Source organism: Electrophorus electricus, chromosome 7, assembly GCF_041902795.1.
Source record: "Electrophorus electricus isolate QZ-2024a chromosome 7, ASM4190279v1, whole genome shotgun sequence".
NCBI classification, from domain to species: domain Eukaryota; kingdom Metazoa; phylum Chordata; class Actinopteri; order Gymnotiformes; family Gymnotidae; genus Electrophorus; species Electrophorus electricus.
This window is the reverse complement of record NC_137503.1, coordinates 34318881-34340000: the sequence shown is the minus strand read 5'-3', so window position 1 is coordinate 34340000 and position 21120 is coordinate 34318881. Positions and strand designations below refer to the sequence as shown.

General features: G+C 41.8%; 1 protein-coding gene across 1 annotated transcript in view; it reads left to right on the top strand.

The window, feature by feature from the left end:
* tnfrsf21 (tumor necrosis factor receptor superfamily, member 21) overlaps window positions 1-19581 on the top strand; it is a 20024-nt gene extending 443 nt beyond the window's left edge. Inside the window, exons 2-6 of the mRNA XM_027028219.3 lie at window positions 3147-3789; window positions 5696-6208; window positions 11970-12235; window positions 17258-17471; window positions 18181-19581. Coding sequence (XP_026884020.2) covers window positions 3147-3789; window positions 5696-6208; window positions 11970-12235; window positions 17258-17471; window positions 18181-18410 — 1866 coding nt within the window. The 3' untranslated portion in view covers window positions 18411-19581. The remainder of the gene's footprint in view (window positions 1-3146; window positions 3790-5695; window positions 6209-11969; window positions 12236-17257; window positions 17472-18180) is intronic.
* The last annotated feature ends 1539 nt before the right edge of the window (window positions 19582-21120 follow it).

The window sequence follows — 21120 nt, the reverse complement described above, 5'->3', positions numbered from 1 at the left end:
TTACGCTTTTCCTTCATCATTTAGTTGACGGGTAGAGAATTTTGTCAGAATATTCTCGTTTGAGCATTTTAAAGGAACAGTATCTTTGTTCTCTGCCAAAGAGCCTCTCACTAATTTCAAGCTTATTGTAACAAAAGGATAATATCCCAGTGTTGTTTACCAGGAAAGTCATTCAGGTTTTATAAACTGTATCTCACACAGCCTACGCATTACGAAGCAATACGACGCAATAGAAATCACTAGCTAAACATTAACGCAGATTTAGTGTTGTTTTGCTCCTGCGACAATAGTTTTTGTCTGTAGCTTGGGGCCCTCCTACAGGCCAATATTTTATTTGTTCGTTTGTATGTTATTCGCGATGGATAGATTCAGCGCAGCTGTGTTTGCTGTAAAGATACACATGGTTAAAGAACTATTTGTTATTATGTTTAACGGCACAGTATGTGCAAACTGATACTCTCATGTGGCCCAGTGTGCGCCCAGGAATTATTCATTTATCACATGAAAACGTTTGTCAACATCCATTAGCAAGTGTTATCAAGGGACGGCCCTTTGAGACATCCAAAAAACAATACAAGGTCTCCTCAAACTGGATGACATTATTGTGTGAATATCTGCAAAATATTGTGCCCATACACAAATCCAAGGGCATATCTTTGCTTTGAAAAGTGCGGGACAAGAATGCGGACCGGGTGTTGCACTTAATTTAGTCGCCCCTTAAACTCGCTTTACAAAAATCAAGTCCTCGGGCACGCGCGTTCACTAAAGAATCCGCGATGGAACTGAAAGGAAAAGGTGCGCGAGTTCAAACAGTATTATCACTCTGGGTTTAAATATATATTTGTAGTGCTGCTATTTTCTATTGATTTTGATTAAAAATAATTTGTTTTGTTTCACGACTGTCAATTTATTCTATCAGTATTTTGTGAAAAAATATAAGCACGAACGTTTTCTGTTTCTGCTATTCTGTCATTTCGTTTTATTCGCCAAACAAGCAAATTATTAGTTAAATAATTATGAAATAACTGAACTAAAGTCATCTTGTAGATGAAACACTAAGATATTCACGGTACTTTTTAAAAAATGTTGGGGACAAATTAAGGCAGTTCAGAAAGAGGGTAGGGACGTCCCCTGCCTCCCCAGCGTAGATTAGCCTATGTACATGTCATGCTAATCCTCCTAAATAAACGGCGACACCGATGGCAGTGAGCTTTCTAAGCTTTTCCAGGAAAAGCTAGTCCATTAGTGCGAAGGATCGGTCGGCTGTTGTCGTAATAATTCCTGAAAGTGAAGTTCTGTTCCTGAGGCGAGATGACTGAGTGCTGTTAACTTGTCATTCTGTCACCCGTGTTGTAATTACCGGGGAAGATGGGAGGTTTCTTATTTTGCACGTACTCTGACACGCATTCGGACAGTTAAGTACGGTATGTACCTGAACGCACATGCACAAGTTTTATGAATAAAAAAAATCGATGTTTCTTTAGCCATGTAGGAGTCATTACTAGGACAAGTGTTTTGGCAATGATAAGGTATGGCGTTTTAATATGTCGCACGCCATGTAGCGTTTTTTTTAATGGAATTTAGCGTTTTAGGGTTGAATGGAAAAAAATACAGTCACTAGAAAGAGCAGATTGTGCATTTCCTGTTCCATATTTCTTAGGACAGTGTCTGTGGACAGCTTCACTTGTCCTTTTGTCTGAGGCCACATACACATCTTAAGTTACCACAGATTATGAAGTTTCTAATTTACATTGACCCAATGACACTACAATGAATAATGCAACAATGCCTTATCGCTATGTTGAATTTAAGCAAGTTACCAATTGATTAAAAAGGTTTGAAATGGTACAAAGAGGAGAAGAATATCCAGGTTATACCACATGTAGAGAGTGAGCAAAAGAAAGCGCGTCTGGGGATTTGCTGAGTCATGGTTTCTCTTCAGTCATGGTTTCTCTAACCATGCAGCACTTCCAGAATATTAGCTAATGGACTGGGGAAAACCGCTGTTATTTACCTAGGTTAACATACATACTCAACACATCAGACCTTGACTCTCTACACAAAGCCTGCTGGCTTACGATGTCGCAGTCTGTTGGCTTGTGGTGTGAATGGTGTTGGGAAAGCTCAGCCGTACCTAATAACTTTTCACACTCGGCCGAGTGCAGGGAGTGATGATGTAGCTTTGGTGCACTGCATATTACACTGCATATTAAACTGCATATTACGCTGCATATTCATTTTCGGCCAGGGGAGGACGGCCCCCCGTTGAGTCTTGGTTCCTCTCAAGGTTTCTTCCTCATGCTCTAGGGAGTTTTTCTTTACCACTGTCACCCTTGGCTTACTCACTGGGGGCTTGGACTTGGACATTTGTAAAGTTGCTTTGTAACAACTATAGCTACCTATTCCAGCCAAAGCCCTTTTAAAGGAAGAAATAAACTGTAGGCACAAACATAAAGAACTTTATGTTCAGTCAGCATTAAAGTGTGAAACTGATGTAAGCACAGGGTAAGGGAAATGGAAGACTGCTGTGAAAGTTCTTGGGAGGGCTGGCACACAGTACATCAGTCATCACTGCATGCTGCTAGTGCATTTACGACTCTTTATTGATTTGCTGTCAGCAAAAGTGATTTTGAAGGTCATCTGTCATTGTGCAATTCAGCCTTTTAAAAAAAAAGAGAGGTTTGATGGTGTATGAGTTCCATTTCATTGCAAGAGCTGTAGCATATAGACTTGCTTATCAGTCCAAATGTTCAAATCCTAAAGTACTTCTTTTGTTTTCTTGTGAACAGTTAGAGACCAGAGACAGCTTGGAAAACAGCTTAGAAAGAGTTTAAAGAGAATGCCTACAAGCAGCATTGTAGGCTGTCGATTGACATAGCGGCATCCATTATGACCTCAGATTAGACTCTAGACTTTCTTTGGAAGAGTCTCTGGACCTTCTTGAGCAGAAAGGCTTCTTCAAAGTCAGAGGCTTTTAGATGGGATTTTCATCAGGTTACTGTGTCTTCTTGACAGTTGATTTATCATTGTAATACACCTTTTCCTTTCTTAATGCTGTTGACAGGCACAATCTTTGCTGCTGTTGTGGTGCATTTTTGTTTATGCTGTCATTCCTTTACAGTGTACTTGTTGGCTTCTTTCCCTAGCTGCTGTGTACTCTGGCTGGTGAGATCCTGGCCCAAGCCTTAACCCCCAGACCAGCTACTGAGGGGCCGCTGCCTTCTCGTCACTACCACCACATTGATCCGGCTACCGGCAGCCACCTGGTATGCGACAAGTGCCCAGCGGGCACCTATGTGTCGTCCCACTGCACTGAGACGAACGTCCGGGAGTGCAGCAGCTGTCCTGAGGGCACCTTCACCCGGGGCGAAAACGGCGTGCAGCAATGCCATCGCTGCCAGGCACCCTGCCAGGCCCCATTCACTGAGAAGACACCGTGCACGGCTACCACAGACCGGGAGTGTGTGTGCCCACCAGGCCGTTTCACCCAGGCAGGCGAGTGCCGCCCCCACTCACTGTGCCTACCCGGGTGGGGTGTGCGGAGGCGGGGGAGCCAGACAGAGGATGTGCGCTGCCGCAGATGTCCACGTGGCACCTTCTCTGACACGGCATCGGACGTGCTGAGGTGCCGCCCACACACAGACTGCCAGGCGCACGGTCTGGCGCTGGTAATCAAAGGCAGTGAGGAGAAGGACAGCGTGTGTGCAAGTGCAGCTGCAACCCTGAACTCCACCCTGCAGGGGGAGCCAACCTCATCCACCCACAACTATCTTGACCAGGCACACAGAGGTAAGATCGCGAAAGCACCAGCAGCCAGGTTGAAAATACTGATATGTTGCTGACATGCTGGTGGGGGTCAGAACAAAACATGCTTTTGCCTATGTGTGAATATGACTAAATCACCAAATCTAAAAAGTGTAATGCCTTTTTGCCTTAATAACGTCTAAAGGCGGACTTTTCCATTTGTGTTTGTTGGATTTGCCAGATGGCAGGAATGTTACAGTACCACTGATATCTAGCTAGATTTTGGCATGACCTCAGTAGAAACTAACATCTAATACTTCCCGATTGTAAGTGAACAATGTCTATTTATAGGGAATTCAGACTACTGTTGCAAAGACTTGGTAAATGCATGGGATGTGCTGAGCAACTTACATCGCATTTGCGTGACTAAAGCTAAGCTGTTGTGTTTTGCTCGCTGTTTGTCATTTTTATTTGATTGCAAGTGGAGATGCAAAGCCGTAATGTTTTTCTGTTGATCCATGTCCCTCTTTCAACATGAGTTTCATGAGTAGCAGTACACAATTTGGACATCCACCTACCCGATGGTGGATCAGATGTTAAATACACGTTAAAATGTGTTTCCTGCTGTAAGTATAACTGTTGATTATGTTTAGCCAGGGCTTGACCGCAGGCATCCTTCAACAGTGAAAAGTGGTTGGACGTTACTGTTTGGCCGATCAGCACAGTGCATCTGTATTGCTGTGTCAGAACCAATTGTATAGCAGCGGTGAAGCTGTGAAGATAGCGTTCTGTTCTTTGACAGACAGGCCAGAGCAGCCAACAGGGGACTTGTGTGAGTTGAGATTGTTGAGTATTTGTTAATCTGAACTTCAGCAGAAATATTATTTCCTTCCACTCAAAGATCATAAAGAACCTAGTCATCTCTTTGCCAAGGGTAATAGATGGCAATTGCCAACTTTTCAGTTGCACATTTTCTTGTGTAGTTTGTCAGGATTTGGAGTTTTTCTCATGCATTAGGGGAAGTTTCATAGGACCTGATTTATTCCTGTATCAGACTGTGTTGGCACACCAACTTGCTTTGCTGAATTGAGATTTGGATCATATATAGTTTTTGCTTCCTTGCTCCTTTAAGCTTTTGTAAATCTCCCCAGAGAAGCTAAAGTCAGGAGGCCATTTGGCATTGTCTTTTAACGGCAGATGGAAGTGGGAAGAGAATTTAGAGCCTCCCCTTTGATCAAGTGAAACTTATAACACACAGTGAGTGAGACACTTACAGTAAGTGTGACGCAGTGACTGAGACACATAGAGTGAGACACTTCTATTGAGTGAGAGACAGTGAGTGAGACACTTAGATGAGTGGAATTCATATGCTGTTTTTCACCTTTTTATTGATCTGAGGAGTATATGGATAACACCTAAAGGTACTCAGCAGAATGTTTGTGATTTTTAAACTATAAATCAATAGCAGCAGGGCCAGGCTGTAGCACAGATGAACTTGCAGTATCGTTACTAACTACATTCTATCTTCAAACCCTTAAAAAACCCCAAAAAAACTGGAGTTTGAAAAAATAATTTTTGATTATTGCCTTCTCTTTGACTCAGAGTAATCCAATTAGTACATTTTCTGAATTCTAATATAGTGTTTCGTTTTTTTTTCCTTTCTTTTGTTGATTTTGTTTTTGTAATTGTGATTATAATGATTCAAATTCCAATTTAAAACAGCTCTTACATTAAAGTCATCCATGGTTACAAGGTTAATATAACCTTTAGTTTATAGGGTGGAAAGTCCCTGCAGAGAAGACACTACTTTAGTTCACTGCGTGTGAGATTGTGTTGGCAAAACGTTGTGCTGGGATTAAACATAGATATTCTCCTGTGTGTTTTGTTGTCTGGGGTAAACACATTTTTAGAAGTGCATTAAATTATCTTTATCTTTCTCTTCTGAAAACAGTCCCTCTTCTGCCAGAGGCGACCACAGCTCGGCCGTCAGAAGCCAACCGGGTCTCTGCAGCCCTGCCTAGCACCACAGACACTCCTGCCCAGCCAAGCCCCTCAGGGGCCATCCAGCAGGACACCGGGACCCTGAGCCCAACCACGTTGCCCCTGGCGAGGCAGTATCAACAAGTCTCACCACGCAAACCCCAGCCTGCCAGCCATCGGGCCGTGGAGACTGTGTCGGAGGCCAAGGGTCAGTGGCTAGCCTACAAGCCCATCAGGAGAGGCTCCCCTCGGCCCGGCATGCACAAGCACTTCGACATCAACGAGCACCTGCCTTGGATGATCGTGCTACTCCTACTGCTTGTGCTTGTGGTGATCGTGGTGTGCAGCGTGAAGCGTAGCTCACGCGTACTCAAGAAGGGTCCCCCACAGGACCCCAACAGCATCGTGGAGAAAGCCATTCATAAGAAGCCCAGCTCGCCTGCACACATCCAGGAGAAGTGGATCTACCATGTCAGTGGCCAGGGTGAGGCCTGCAGCACTCAGTCCACTCCGCAGTGTGTCTTTACCTCAGCCTAACATGCATGCCGGGCAACACAAATTCTTTTGAAATGTTACTGCTCTGGCAGTAGTGTGGAAATCAATATTTATCCAACATTTCACAAACATGTTAACTGGACAAAATGAATTAGTAACAATGTTTTTTCATATGAGCCAGGGTCTGAAGGGTTGTCCAGTGGTAGTTCAGTGGTTAAAGATACTTGACTAGTAGTCAGAAGGTTGCCAGTTTAAGTCCCACTACTAAGTTGCCCTCAGTTGCTCAAAGTGTATTCAGTCATAACTAAGCTGCTTTGCATAAAAGCATCAGGTAAATGAAGGAAGCGTTTATATAACAGAACAGTATTTCATTATATGCAGCTGGTTTGTCCATAGCTCAGGATTCCGTTCTGTGGATACGTCAGCAGGTAGTGTGAGCTCTAATTGCTAGTTCATTTTGTCGATGTGATTCACATCATACGCAGCTCTGTTTCTTGAAATTCTTTGAATGCAGACAGAAACACTCCATTGACTTTGATCTGGAACTGGCCGTTGATATTTGCCTAGGGGTTTATATAGAATGCTAAAAACAGCAATCCCTGCTGTATACCAGCCAGCAATCATTCCCTGATGCCCAGTTTGCCTGGGATGAGGGGATTCCACTGTGGTTTTTCTGTTGTCACAACAGTGGATTAATGCCGTTCATTTACAGCATGATATTTACAGTACAGGCCCTTCACACTCCCTTTTTCTTAAAACATGTTCAAATAAACACACAAACACACAAACACACACACAGGCACACACACACACGTACACACACACACACACGCACACACACGCACACACACACACACACACACACACACACACACAGTTTTCATTGTCTCGTTCAACATCTTTCTGTTACTGTTTCACTTACTCATCTTCTTTGTCAGTCTCTGGTGAGCTCTCCATCTCTTTCTTTTGTATCTCATTTTTTGTGTGGTGGCTTTCATTCCACCCACCAATCCTCAAAATACACACACTCACACGCACACGTACACACACACACCTTTCTCCTTTGTTCAACCTGTGACCTGTGACTGTACAAAGCTAACTGCAAGACAGTATCTAGGGCTCCTAGGTTACACAAGTGACACACCAGCACTGCAGTGCAAAGCACTAACTGATGTCAGCATCTTTATGTGTGTGTGTGTGTGTGTGTAGGTGGGTGGGTATATGTGTGTGTGGGTGTATGTATGTGTGTTAGTACCCTGGATCCAACATTGAGCAGTTTAAACCAGATTATACCAGTTCTGTGAGGTTTCGAGAGTGGTTGGAGTTTAATGATGCAATAACAAAAGGATGGTAAGCTGGGGAGAGAAGCCTGAATCATGGGAGGTGTCTTTGTTCTGGGTCAGTGTCTGGGTCAGGGTCCTGGGTCAGTGTCTGGGTTCAGGGTCCTGGGTGAGTGTCTGGGTCATTGTCCTGGGTCAGTGTCTGGGTTCAGGGTCCTGGGTCAGGGTTCTGGGTCAAGGTTCTGGGTCAGGGTTCTGGGTCAGTGTATGGTTTCAGGATCCTGGGTCAGTGTCTGGGTCAGGGTCCTGAGTCAGTGTCTGGGTTCAGGGTCCTGGGTCAGGGTTCTGGGTCAAGGTTCTGGGTCAGTGTATGGTTTCAGGGTCCTGGGTCAGGGTCCTGGATCAGTGTCTGGGTTCAGGGTCCTGGGTCAGTGTCTGGGTCAGGGTCCTGGGTCAGTGTCTGGGTTCAGGGTCCTGGGTCAGGGTTCTGAGTCAAGGTTCTGGGTCAGGGTTCTGGGTCAGTGTATGGTTTCAGGGTCCTGGGTCAGTGTCTGGGTCAGGGTCCTGGGTCAGTGTCTGTGTTCAGGGTCCTGGGTCAGGGTTCTGGGTCAAGGTTCTGGGTCAGGGTTCTGGGTCAGTGTATGGTTTCAGGGTCCTGGGTCAGTGTCTGGGTCAGGGTCCTGGGTCAGTGTCAGGGTTCAGGGTCCTGGGTCAATGTCTGGGTTCAGGGTCCCAGGCTTTGTACATGAGAGTGAGGCTCTGGAGCTTTTGAACAATTGCTGCTTGACTGTCAGTAGTGATGTCAAAAAGAATACACAATTAAACAACAAGGGGAAAATATTTGCCAAAGACCGTTTTGACATGGCAGATGTAAAGAGAGGCACTTCAGCTCAAAGAAAACTTATTTTATTTTATTTTTATTTTTTTTTTTCCTTCTTTTCTATTCTTAGACATATATAGTACAATGTTGTGGCAGATTAGGATTATAGTCTAAATCAGGATAAAATATTTATTATGAAAATAAAAATGTATTCTCCAAAATAAAAAAGAAAAACAAAAAACATGCTGACAACGATTTTTTAAACACTTCCACAAGCTACAAAAATGTTGAGGCTGTGAGCTCCTTTTTACTGAGATGTTTTTCACCTCCTTTGAACTTCTTTGTCTCTAAACTTCCAAGCACATGAACATTTATGGCATTCACTTTCTACCACAAGCAAAACCTTCAAGGCGACACAGTGCGTCACAGTCTACGCAAACCATGTGGGCCAAGACGCATGCCTTAACTTTACACAACACAAGCTATTGCCTTAATTTATTCAATGTACTTAATTGAGGTGTCTGCAGGTATGTGTGTCTATTTACTAGAGTGGTTGTATGCCGAACATAAAGGGTTGCATGGGAAACATAAAGTTAAAGGAGCGATCATAGAAATAATGAATTCTTTCACTGGAGGCCAGACGGTGCCTAAAATGGTACAGCTAAGATCGCATAGTTCAGATCAAAGTGGGTGGTGGGAGGGGGGGGGGGTAATCCCCACGAGTGTGTGCCCCATATTATGGCCCCCCCATATGTGTGTGCTGGCTATTAAAGCCTGCTGTGCAGAGGCTGGGTGGTTCTGTGCCGTTTTATATTAGGCGGTTAGGAACTTCATGGGTGAGATTAAGCGAGCCAGCATGTGTGGCAGAGTCAGGGAAGTGCAGGAAGGAAGAGCGTAGTGTTCCTGCTTCAGTGCAGCATGCAGGAGGTGGGGAATACCTGCACAGGTGTTCACAGGTATGCTCAAGCCATGATTCCCATCACTGCTGTGATACAGAAAACCTGCAGTATGATGAAACTAGTCAAACGAGTTGTCCAGAGTGGTGCTCACATGGTTATTGCAAACTCGGGCATGTAGTGAAACTTTTTGAGAAGAGATCATGCTTGCGTTTTAGCGCCTGCTCAGAATGATGTTGCTGCTGTTTCCAGTACAGTCGAGGGGACACAGGACAGGGAACAGCAGTGTCTACCGCTGAGATGTGTTGTTAGTAGACATTCTTTCAGAGCCACCACAGAAACCCTTTAAGAGCGCTCCAGGGAAATCCCTGTTCACTTTCAGGGTTGCTTTGTTTCGTGGCCAGGCTAGACCTGCTGCAACTGGTTTGTGTGAGTTCTCAAATGAAAGTGTTATGGCTCTGCATCTTATTGGCTAGTTACTCACCCCCTCCTGCGTAAGCTGACCATTTGTATACTTCTTTGCTTCCACTTTGAACTACTATCTGAATTCCATCAGAGCCACAGGCTTGTGGACCAGGTCAACAATGCCTGGACAGCCCCTCAGGATGATCATGGGCCTAAGATAAACCTTTGTATAATGAAGTGGGGGGGTGGGTGATGCATGACCAGGGGTGTGGTCAGAGGTGATGTGGGCAGGGGAGTGTGCCCTGCAGGCCTGCCTTCAAATAATCTGCACATAGATGAATCACAAATAAGGCACATTGGACTCATGGATAGATGCTTTAATCCTCAGACAACAACTTAACAACTGTTAAGTATTCCTGATATTCCTAAATTCCTGTAGTGTTTACCATTGGGGGCAGTATTAAGCAGGGATTACAATGATGATTGTTGCCATTTGTGTGCCTTTTCTCAGTGGTATTTTTAGCATATTTGAATGGAGTAGTGTATATAGATATATGACACAGGATGTGGGGTTAATGTGATCTGTGGTATGGGGCTTTGACCTTGGCTTACAAGGATACTATACTGGATATATTACAAATAATAATAATAATAATAATAATAATAATCATCATCATCATCATCCAAGCAATTTTCCACGGTTTTACTCCTCTTCTTGTTAATGGTACTTTGGGTAAGCGTGCTGATGAAGGCCTGCTGGAAGAAACATTCCCATCACATCCCTGAGTCAAATCAATTCATTGCACTGTATACTAGTGGAGTCCAACCTCTTTTCCTAATTTTGTTCTGTCTCGTGGATCCAGCACTGCAGACGTTTTGTTCAGGAGCGCAGGCTGTTTATTGATCTTCACTTTAGGCTGTGGGTATGCAGTAGTGCTTTGGCTGTTAGCACACAAGCTATTAGAAACATGATGGGACCTTTACAGATTAGAATCAAATAGCTCCTTTTGCTTAAGGTAGAAATGGTGTGGTGTCAGATATCCTTGAAAAACAAAATAAGCTCTTCTAAAAAAAGAAAGAAGACTGTAAGTATATAAGCAAAGTACATGAGCTGATAACATTTAGTGGCTAGAAGCTTTAGAAAGAAAATGAGTCAGCAAACTATTTCATGGAACTGGAGCAGGAAAGTTTGGAAATGCCCTTTAGCCTATTTTATACCTCACAATTAATCCTAAGTAAAATACCAATTCAGAGCATAGTTGCAGATATGACCATAACACTGCTGATATTGCTCTGAGTAGATCCCTGCAAAAATCTATTACCATGGAAAACATTTTATGCAGTAAATGTTGGGGGCAAACAAAAGAACTCATTGTTTCATCAGGTAGGCTAAATCCACACCGTCAGGTAAGCTAAATCCACACCTTCAGGTAGGCTAAATCCACACCATCAGGATAGATAAATTCACACCATCTGCTTCCTGTGTCTGCTTTGCGAAGACACCTTTTGCGATAAGTGTTAATAGATGTTTTTTGATGCAGTCTTTTCACTTTATAGTTAGCTAATAGGTCATGTCCAGGATGGAGAGAAACCCTGATATGTATATAATCAAGCTCAGTCTGGCTTAACAAGGCTTTTCCAGGGTTTGAGGACAGCATTTGCATACACCAGCTGCTGTCTCTTCATCTTGTTTACTGTAAGGCATTCCACTGACTAAAGGTGTTCAAGCCAGTTCTGTGCTACTAACAAATATTATCTTATTGCAGCATGTCAGGATAACACGGCCAGAGGAGGATACCCCCCCCCCCCCCCCTTGAGTATTGGTTCCTATCAAGATTTCTCCCTCATGTCGCCCTTGGCTTGCTCACTGGGGGCTTAGATGCGGACATGTGTAAAACTGCTTTGTAAAAACATCTGTTTTCAAAAGCGCTACATAAAAAACTTGACATTTGTGCAGTAATATAAAAACATTTTCAAATGTGTTCATCCTGTCCAAGATCTCAACATATGTGAGTTGGGGTCAGCTGTCAGATTTTGTATTTCCGTTTTTTAACCAAGTAGACCCATGTTTATATGTTGATTGTTTATGTTTATATTTTTTCTATTGATTGTTTTTATTAATTGATTGTTTTCGGACAGAATGTTGAAAACACCTGAAAACCTCCCAAACCTGAAACACTGGTCAAACTACCGTAGCCCTTTATGTACTGACTCCTGAACACCTGACTGAGCTTCTCGTCTCATACCTTCCCATCTATTAATTTACGCTTCTTCATGTTCCTCCTTCAAGGTTTAACATAGCTTCTGTGGGTGGTGGATCATTTCCTTTTTGTGTTACTCTGCACTCAGGTGTCGATATCCTGAAGTTGGTGGCAGCCCAGATTGGCAGCCAGTGGATTGATGTGTACCAGTCCCTGGCTTACGTCACAGAGCGAGAGGTAGCTGCCTTCTCCAACGGCTACTCGGCCGATCACGAGCGGGCCTATGCTGCGCTACAGCACTGGACCATTCGGGACAGTGATGCCAACTTAGCCAAGCTGATCAACGCCCTTCACCGCCACAGACGCATCGACGTGGTGGAGAAGATCCGTGGCATCATGGAAGACAGTCCTCAGGTAATCAGAACTAGTAATATAAGGGTTTCTGAGCCTGCTGTTTTAGCTAAAGCTAAACAATTCACTTATCAGCTGTGCTCGAGAGAGCTGTGTCTTTTTAGTGAGGGTTCACTGAGTGTTATGAAATGCAAATTCAAGTCCAGAATGCATCAGTGTTTTATTTTTTGCTTTTATCTCTAACATGGAGCCCAGCCAGATGGCCAGCACATGCTACAGCACCCTGCTAAATGAGCGCTCCAGGGTGTGTGCTTCTGTTTTTCACATTGGTTACACATTAATTATTTGCTTTAAAAGTGACTTTTTACAATTTAGTATATTAATAGAGGCTCATAATTTTTTTTTCAGTGCAGCCACAATTCTTGTCAAGTATGTCCATATTAACAATGATCCTGACAACTGTGCAGAAAGATAGCAGTGTGCTATACAGCACTGTGTCTACAGTGCTGACTGCTTGTGTGAGTTGCCTTATTTTAACACATCAATGATAATTAATAATAATAATAATAAATAGAAATGTAATCTTATTTATGTGTCTTTTGCGATACCCAAGGTCACTGGGTAAATATATAAATAAATGTGAATAAAAATCTGTAAATTACAGTAATTATGGCTTTGTAACAACAAGCTGATAGAGATCAGGTTTCAAATGTTTTGAGAGAAGGCTAGAGGACAGTTTCACAAAAATCAGTAACACTTTGTTAATAACCCCTTTATGACAAGTGACTGAAATAAACATTTAGAAATTCTTATACCAACAAGCGTAATGTCATGAAACTGCTTTTGTTAACTTTGATGTCGAGTTGACATAACAACTTCATCGGGAGTTTTGGTTTCAGAGTTTTAGTGATGTGTCATGACACTGTGACGTGAAATGACATGTTACTTTATGACAACAGACTTGGCAGCTCAGCAGTCTTTTGGTATGTCATGGTAACATAATGCTAATGATACAGCACAGCTTGCTGAGTGAAGGCTGCTGGTAAATTAACAAACATGTGGGCTCCGTAGTATCTCCAGTATCTTGCAACAATGACATGAAAAACTGGTTTTGACACTGGCAGTTTAGTTAAAAAGTTATGGTCAGAAATGCTCTGGGAATTAAGAAAAAATATGGAGGCACAACTTAGGGTTTAAAAAAAAATGATTGAACTTTTTCATTGAAGGATCAGAAGGTGACGTTACTATGGAAGCTGGTTGATATAAGCCATTAATCCCTGAATGATATCAGAAGACTGGAATATTTTAATGTGTGCTATCTAATTTTCTTAAGTGTGGCAGTGGCATCTTATTTATCATTATTTAATTATAATGATATAATTATAATAATAATATCTATTAATATACCATGCACAGAACGTATGTCTCACGTATAGAATGTTTTGCGTGCCGGTCCTGCTGCAGCCAGGTCACAAGACATCCACATGGTTAACCTGGTTAAGATGTTTGGCACAAATGTAGGTGATCATGACACTTATATAAGACAGCACAGTTATTATGACATGACACAATCAAGAACCAAACAGAAGTATTACATGTAATACAGTTATTATGACATGACATAATTAAGAACCAAACAGAAGTATTACATGTAATACAGTTTTTATGACATGACATAATCAAGAACCAAACAGAAGTATTACATGTAATCTAGTTATTATGACATGACATAATCAAGAACCAAACAGAAGTATTACATGTAATACAGTTATTATGACATGACATAATCAAGAACCAAACAGAAGTATTACATGTAATACAGTTATTATGGCATGACATAATCAAGAATCAAACAGAAGTATTACATGTAATACAGTTACTATGACATGAAATAATCAAGAACCAAACAGATCTTGATTATGTCATGTCGTAATAACTGTGCTGTCTTATATAAGTGTCATGATCACCCAGAAGACCTACATTTGTGCCAAACGTCTTAACCAGGTTAACCATGTGGATGTCTTGTGACCTGGCTGCAGTCCATCAGGCTGCTTTACCTATGGCCTATTGTGCTAGTGCAAGACAATCACTCATCATCTTTCATCTCAGGGCTTTAGGCAGTGTGTGCCCTGTTTTCCCGTGTCCGGCTGTGAGAAAGATATTCTCTGAGACTTGCGCTTGCTTCAAGGTTAGACAGGGCAGATAAGGATTTCTGATCCAGGTCGATGTTACCATGATACAGTGATGAGGCTGTTAGTCTTGTGCGATCACCTGTCAGCACCACTTAATCAAACCTGTGTTCATGCACTTATGCCAAAGGTGAAAGGCAGAAGTCAGTCAGTGACCAGCTCAGTAGAATGAATCGTTCAGTCAGTGACCGATTCAGGTGAATGAATCATTCAGTAAATTACTGGCTCAGAAGAATGAATTGTTCAGTCAGTGACCGGCTAAAGAGAATGAATTGTTCAGTCAGTGACCAGCTCAGGAGAATGAATCGTTCAGTCAGTGACCGGCTCAGAAGAATGAATCATAAACCAACTTTGCTGAACATTAGCAGCACAGTTGACTTTGATTTCATACTTACAAACCAGAGCCCTGATTCCTAAAATTATCACCTTAAATGATAAAGAGTTCAGTGTCATATTCTTGCTACCGTTTAAAGTTTTTTGTTTTACGATGCTGCCAAACCTGCTGCTAATTCTAGAAATGTGGATGTGGATGTGGACTGAATGCACAAGAAGCAAAGGAGCCCTGTCATTACTTAAATGACCTCTAACGGACAGTCCTGGTGCGGCCCAACCATTAGAACAGGGATGGAATAGAATGGGATGGATGGAGAGGGATGGATGGAATTTTCTAATTTGATATAGGTGACCAAAACCTTTCAGTATTATTATTACTGAAATATTATTTCAGCATTATTTCAGTATTAGAAAATGTTTGTAAATTACTAATACCAATTGAAATAATTTCACATTAAAACAGCGATATATTGCTCAATAGAATTAAGGGAACACTTAATCATCACAGTACAACACCAGATCAAATTAAACTTCAGGGATATCAATCTGTCCACTTAGGAAGTAGAAGCAATTGTGAACCAGTTTTACCTGCTTTGATGCAAGTGAAAGTGACAACTGGTGCACTGGAGAGGCAACAGCAAAACAGCCCTAAAAAGGGAATGGTTTTGTACATAGTTGCCAGAATAATTACAGAAAATTACTCTCTCATCATCCTTCCTGACTCACTGTTCTCTACAGTACTGTAGTTTTGGGTTTTGCTGGGGTCCTTTTCACTACTGGTAGCATTCAGGTTGTACAGGTAGTCCAGCTCCTCCAGGATGGCACATCGATGTGTGCCATCACAAGGTTTTCTGTTTCACGCAGCACAATCAAGAGCATGGAGGAGATACCAGGACATGGGCCATTACATGACCCAGGTCTGGAAAGCATTCCACGGGGGCACCATCCAACATGCCACCAGGAGTGTGGCCAGCCATTGTTGGGAGTGCATTTAGGAATGTGGGGGCCATACACATCACTGAGTCACATTATTTGTTGTCGTAATAAAATTAATACAAATTAGATCAGCCTATTATTAAACATTTTTGTTTGCTTTCCAGTGTGATTTTCAATCCGGCCCTCACTGGGTTAATGATTTTGATTTCCACTGACCTTTGTTACCTCATTTTTTTCTCAATGACACACAATTTACATCAGTAAAGATTCTGAATTTTTCATTCTTTGAGATCCAGTAATTTAAGTGCTCCCTTAATTTGAGCAGTGTACTTTTGAGAGAGGAAACGGAGAAGATAATCAGTGGGATACTAGGTTTCATCTTCCTTACCATCTATTCCCTTTGACATACATGAAGAGAACTTCAGCTTGCACAGCAAGGTCCCGTGTTTGTCCACTGAGACTCTCAGTTTGACTGCCCTCTTTGCTCACGCTTTATTTATGAACTGGGTTTGATTCTGAAAAATGGTGGCTCTACACAGATAGCCTTAGTCACAGAAACATCTTGGCTTTTGCACTCCCACTGGTACCTGGACATTTGCAATGGAACAATGAATTCTTTTTGTTAATTCCACATGACTTACACATTAGATGTGGTGTCATTTATAGTTTGTCAGTAGAGGGTGATGGTACAGACTTTCCAGTGTGATATCTAATGGGAATTATGTGTACAGTTTTGGTGTCAATGGTTTTTTGTTTTTCAACAAAAAAAAACAGAACAAGAAAACACTGTTTTCTGTTTTCTGGAGGACCCATGAACTAGACTGCTGCTGGAGACTTTCGCAGATGAATCACATGTTCCACATCCCGTATTGCATCACCGGTACACTAGATGGTGGCAGTCTTATAGTGTCCCCCATGTCACCGTGGGCAAAACGCACGTCTACACCAATGTGACCGGGGCCATGTTGTCTGTGGGTGGTGAATTCCTGGGCTGTGAGAGTGGACAGAACCTCTTTCATCCACCACTCTTGTGTACGTCTCCTTGATGCAAAGGGCTGAGGGTGGCCTGGATCTGTGCTGGAGGAATCCTTTGTACTATCTGCAGTCCAGACGAACAGCAGTAACCTCAGCCTGATCAACACTGAAGTGGCTCTACTGTCGCTGCTTTGTTAGCTCATTAGGGTTCTAAGCCTGGGGTTCTGTAGAGCTGCTCTGTGACAATATCTCTTGTTAAAAGTGAAGATACACTGTGAAATCGAATTTATTTTAATCTATATTTACATTTTCAGATGCACTGAATTCTGTCTTTATTTGATTTGCTGCAGCTATGACTTGGGAGAAAGAAACCTTTTACAGTACAGTAGTACAATAATAATAATACTACTACTAATAAAAATGCAATAAAATCAGCAAGTCTTTTGACTTGGTTTTTAAGATTAGTCCCTTATATCCCACACAGTGCCTGTCTTTATCAGCTAGGATGCATTAAACACAAGTTGAGGAAGTGAGACTGGAATGGAAAATTATGAAAATAGAGAAATAAATGATATATTTTTTTAATGGAACATTCCACTTAGCTTTTCAAAAGTCCTGCCACTAACGGAATCTTTCTGTTGTGCCCATGCAGTTTGACCTGAGTCAGTTGATGACCTGTATGAAAGTAAGCCAGTCCATCAGCCCCAGTCATAAGTCTATGGAAGCACATGGCTTGCTAGGGGAGCACTCACCGCTGGACCGTACCAAAGTCTTCTTCCCTGACGAATCAGAGCCTCTGCTGCGTTGTGACTCCACCTCAAGCAAGGACTCTGCCCTCAGTCGGACGGGTTCTTTTATTACCAAAGGTAAGCTGGAGAATGAGGAGCATGTGCATGCGGAGGTCTTGGTAAAGAAAGTGACCTTTACACCCTGTGGCCCTTAAAGCACTTCCAGGTGACAGGCTTATATAGCCATATCATGGTTTACACTGATGGCAGCATGTTCTGGATATCTGTCACACAACATTCAGTGTTTCCCCCTTTTTAACAAAGCTGATTTAACTCATGATTTGCTGAGTAATTAGCTGGGAAGTTGAATCAGCACTTTTAAAAAGAGGAACATAGCAATGCATCGCTGCTGAGCCCCAGGACTTAAACAGGAAACCCCAGGCTTAGGGACTTCAGTTGACTTGGCTTTGATTGTGCTGCCTCCTTCAGGACACCTTCTGCTCAAGCACAGTTATTTAGTTTTTATTGTCAAGAGCCCCCCATTCATTAATATCATATTCCTGAATATGGTAATATAGAATATAGTAATATTCCGGAATATAGTAATATTCCGATTCCCTGAAAATGGGTGATTATTGCAGTTTCTTCATTCAGTTCTGCTTAAATAAAAAAAAAACAACTTTGATGAGCCCATAGTGCTTTACAGTTGTGTAATGACCTGTACAGATGTAAGTAGTGCAGTATGACCTGTTTTATTGACCTTAATGACCTGTGTTAATGACCTTAATGACCTGTGCAGTTCACGCAGGACATTCCAGGTCACCTCACTTGTTCCTTTCCCCAACAGAAAAGAAGGACACAGTTCTGCGGCAGGTGCGTCTGGACCCCTGCGACCTGCAGCCCATTTTTGATGATATGCTGCATATCCTCAGCCCTGAGGAGCTCCACATCATCGAGCAGATCCCCATGGCCGAGGACAAGCTAGACCGCCTGTTCGAGATCGCCGGGGTCAAGAGCCAGGAGGCCAGCCAAATCCTCCTTGACTCAGTATACAGCCACCTGCCAGACCTCCTGTAGACCTGCCTCCCTGCTATTTACAGAGTACAATGGCAACAAGCAGATGGGTCATCATAGGTGCACCTTCCCTGAGAATCTGCATGTGCTCCAGAGTTACATGCAAACAAGCTGAAACAAGCTCAGTCAAGGGTATACAAGGGTCTTAAGCACATTAAAAGCCACTGCTTGCCCAAGCATTGATGTAGCATTTGCAGCCTGTCTCCACACTTCTCATTTGTGTGTTTATGTCTGGTTACATGCATTCAGTCATGCTGTAGCCTCTGTAACAAACAGCATATTCTTGCACACTTCTTTGCACCAAGTCTTTTACTAATGTTCTTTAATGCAGTTTATGCATTAGTTTTGCGATTTCTCTTCTCACTCCTTCGAGGCCCTGCCAAAATGTGCCAGGGTTTCTTGTTGAAAGCTATTTTATTAACTAAAGTCATAACCAACAAAGTCTTTTCACTTTATTTTTTTCTCCATTTATTATGAAAATTGTCATTGCAGCTTTGCATACGTATGATTTGCAATGGCTGTGTTTCTATGATTTTATGGGCATTTAAAAGCAAACATTTTGGGTATGATATCATTCATAACCAAAGTTATGCATCTAATACTCTACTTGAATTAGTCTGTCACCCTCTGGATGTGCTTTTACAAGACATAAAAATATATATACTTGATACCTTCTCTAAGTCCCAGCTGAGACTGGTGAGAAGACCACCATGCTCTGCCATTTGCAACACTTCCTTTCTGGGACTTTAATAAGCTCATGCAAAGGAAAAAAACACATCACTAAAAGGGAATTTCGGTATTCCCATTTCAGAGACTGACGTGGAATACTGGATGTATCTAATATGCTTTGTCTAGCTATCTAACGAGTGAGTCATATCGGACCACTCTAGTGCCAGATGATGAATGTGGGGATTGTGCTTATCTTTCCACAACTGGGTGCACAGTGTTGTTTAGCCTTTTCCGACCTTGAAGGAAAAACGTGGGTAAACAGTGGCAGCTGCTGTGAACTTTGCTGGATTGTTGCAAAATCAAGAGAGCTGTCAAAGGTGAATAGTGTCCAAAATATGAACATTGCATTTTGGTGGCATATTTAAGACTTAACACATGTAATCAGTACATTTACTATTATGTAACACGAGACATCGATGAATTAAAATGAAACCATTTGTTACAATTTTGTGTTTTGTGATGAAATTTATATAAAAAGCTCTAAAATGAAGCTAGGATAAACTACCGTGTACGTCTCCCTCATGACTGAATCACAAGAAGGTTTCCCGGCATTTTATGTTATGAGTTAATTGTTGGGCAGTTTAACGAAATTTCCTTGGCTTACAGTGTAGCCAACAAACAGTTTTCCATATGTATAATGTTCAAAAGTAAAGCTAACCCAAAAAAGACAAAAATGCAAGACATACAAAAACACACAATATACAATATATTGTTATATAAAACATAGAAATTGTTTTAAAATCTTAAAATTTATGAACATGTGGGAAACATGATAAAATGTTAGTGTTCTGTTAGGTATACCTAAAATTCTGTTTAAATTCTTTTTTGAAATATTAAACCCTGACTCAATTCCTATATGTAGTAGCTGTACAACTTCTAGGTCGTCAAGGTGGCTTCTGTGTGCTACATTACTAGCAACAGGAATGTTGCTCATCAAGAAACCAGTCACTTTCCTTGTGTCTCATTTTCTAGTTTTACTAAATCCAGGTATGCTGTTTATCAAATTCAAATGGGGTTATGACATACATTCCAGTTTCTTCATAGATTTTGTCATGGTGTGCCAGGTCCCCAGCCAGAGGGACATAGCCACTGACAGACAGACAGACAGACAGACAGACAAACACACACACACACACACACACACACACACACACACACACACACACACACACACACACACACACAAGACTACGAAAAGGCTAAAGTCCAGTGGGTGGGTAGGGAGGGATATCTAAGTACAAAATGCCTATTTCACATGGTAATAAACTCCATACCTTTGATATTCTTTTTATACCTCTATTATAATTATAGTGTTCATTTATTATAATGTATAAACTGTATGTGCATTCCCAAAAAAATTTCTATTTTACTGGGCAAATAAAACTGATTCTGATTTGCATATTGCAATACACTGCATATCACAATCACAACAGCTATCCTACCATCTTACAGTCAACGCACCCCTTGCATTACTAGAGTGATAATTAGATCCTTTTGGCAATAATTCATCTGGACACATTTTTGTATTTGTATTTGTGTTTTCAAATGCGCCAATATTTTTCAAAGCCTGAAAAACACTGCAATTTCATTTCCCCAGTATCATCTAAAAGCATAATGTGTAGTAGTGTAGAGGGTAAGCTAAATGACTAGTAACCGGAAGGTTGCCAGTTCATTCCCCACTGCTACCAAGTTGTGGCCCCCATTCTTCAAGTTGTATTCAGTCTTAATTGTAAGTTGTTTTATATAAAAGTGCTAGCTAAATGATATAAATAGACATAGTTTCTGTTTTTGCTGAAATTAAGCATCTGTGTACTTTTCCACCACAATCATCCAGTATCGTTGCTAGGTCACAGATTCTTCTGCACCCGTTACATCAGGAACATTACAGTAAACACAAAATACATTAATGGAGAAAAATACTTTATTTGCAGGTACAATTGGCCAAGGGAGATAACAGCAGCATGTGAAGCTATGCTCTACAAAC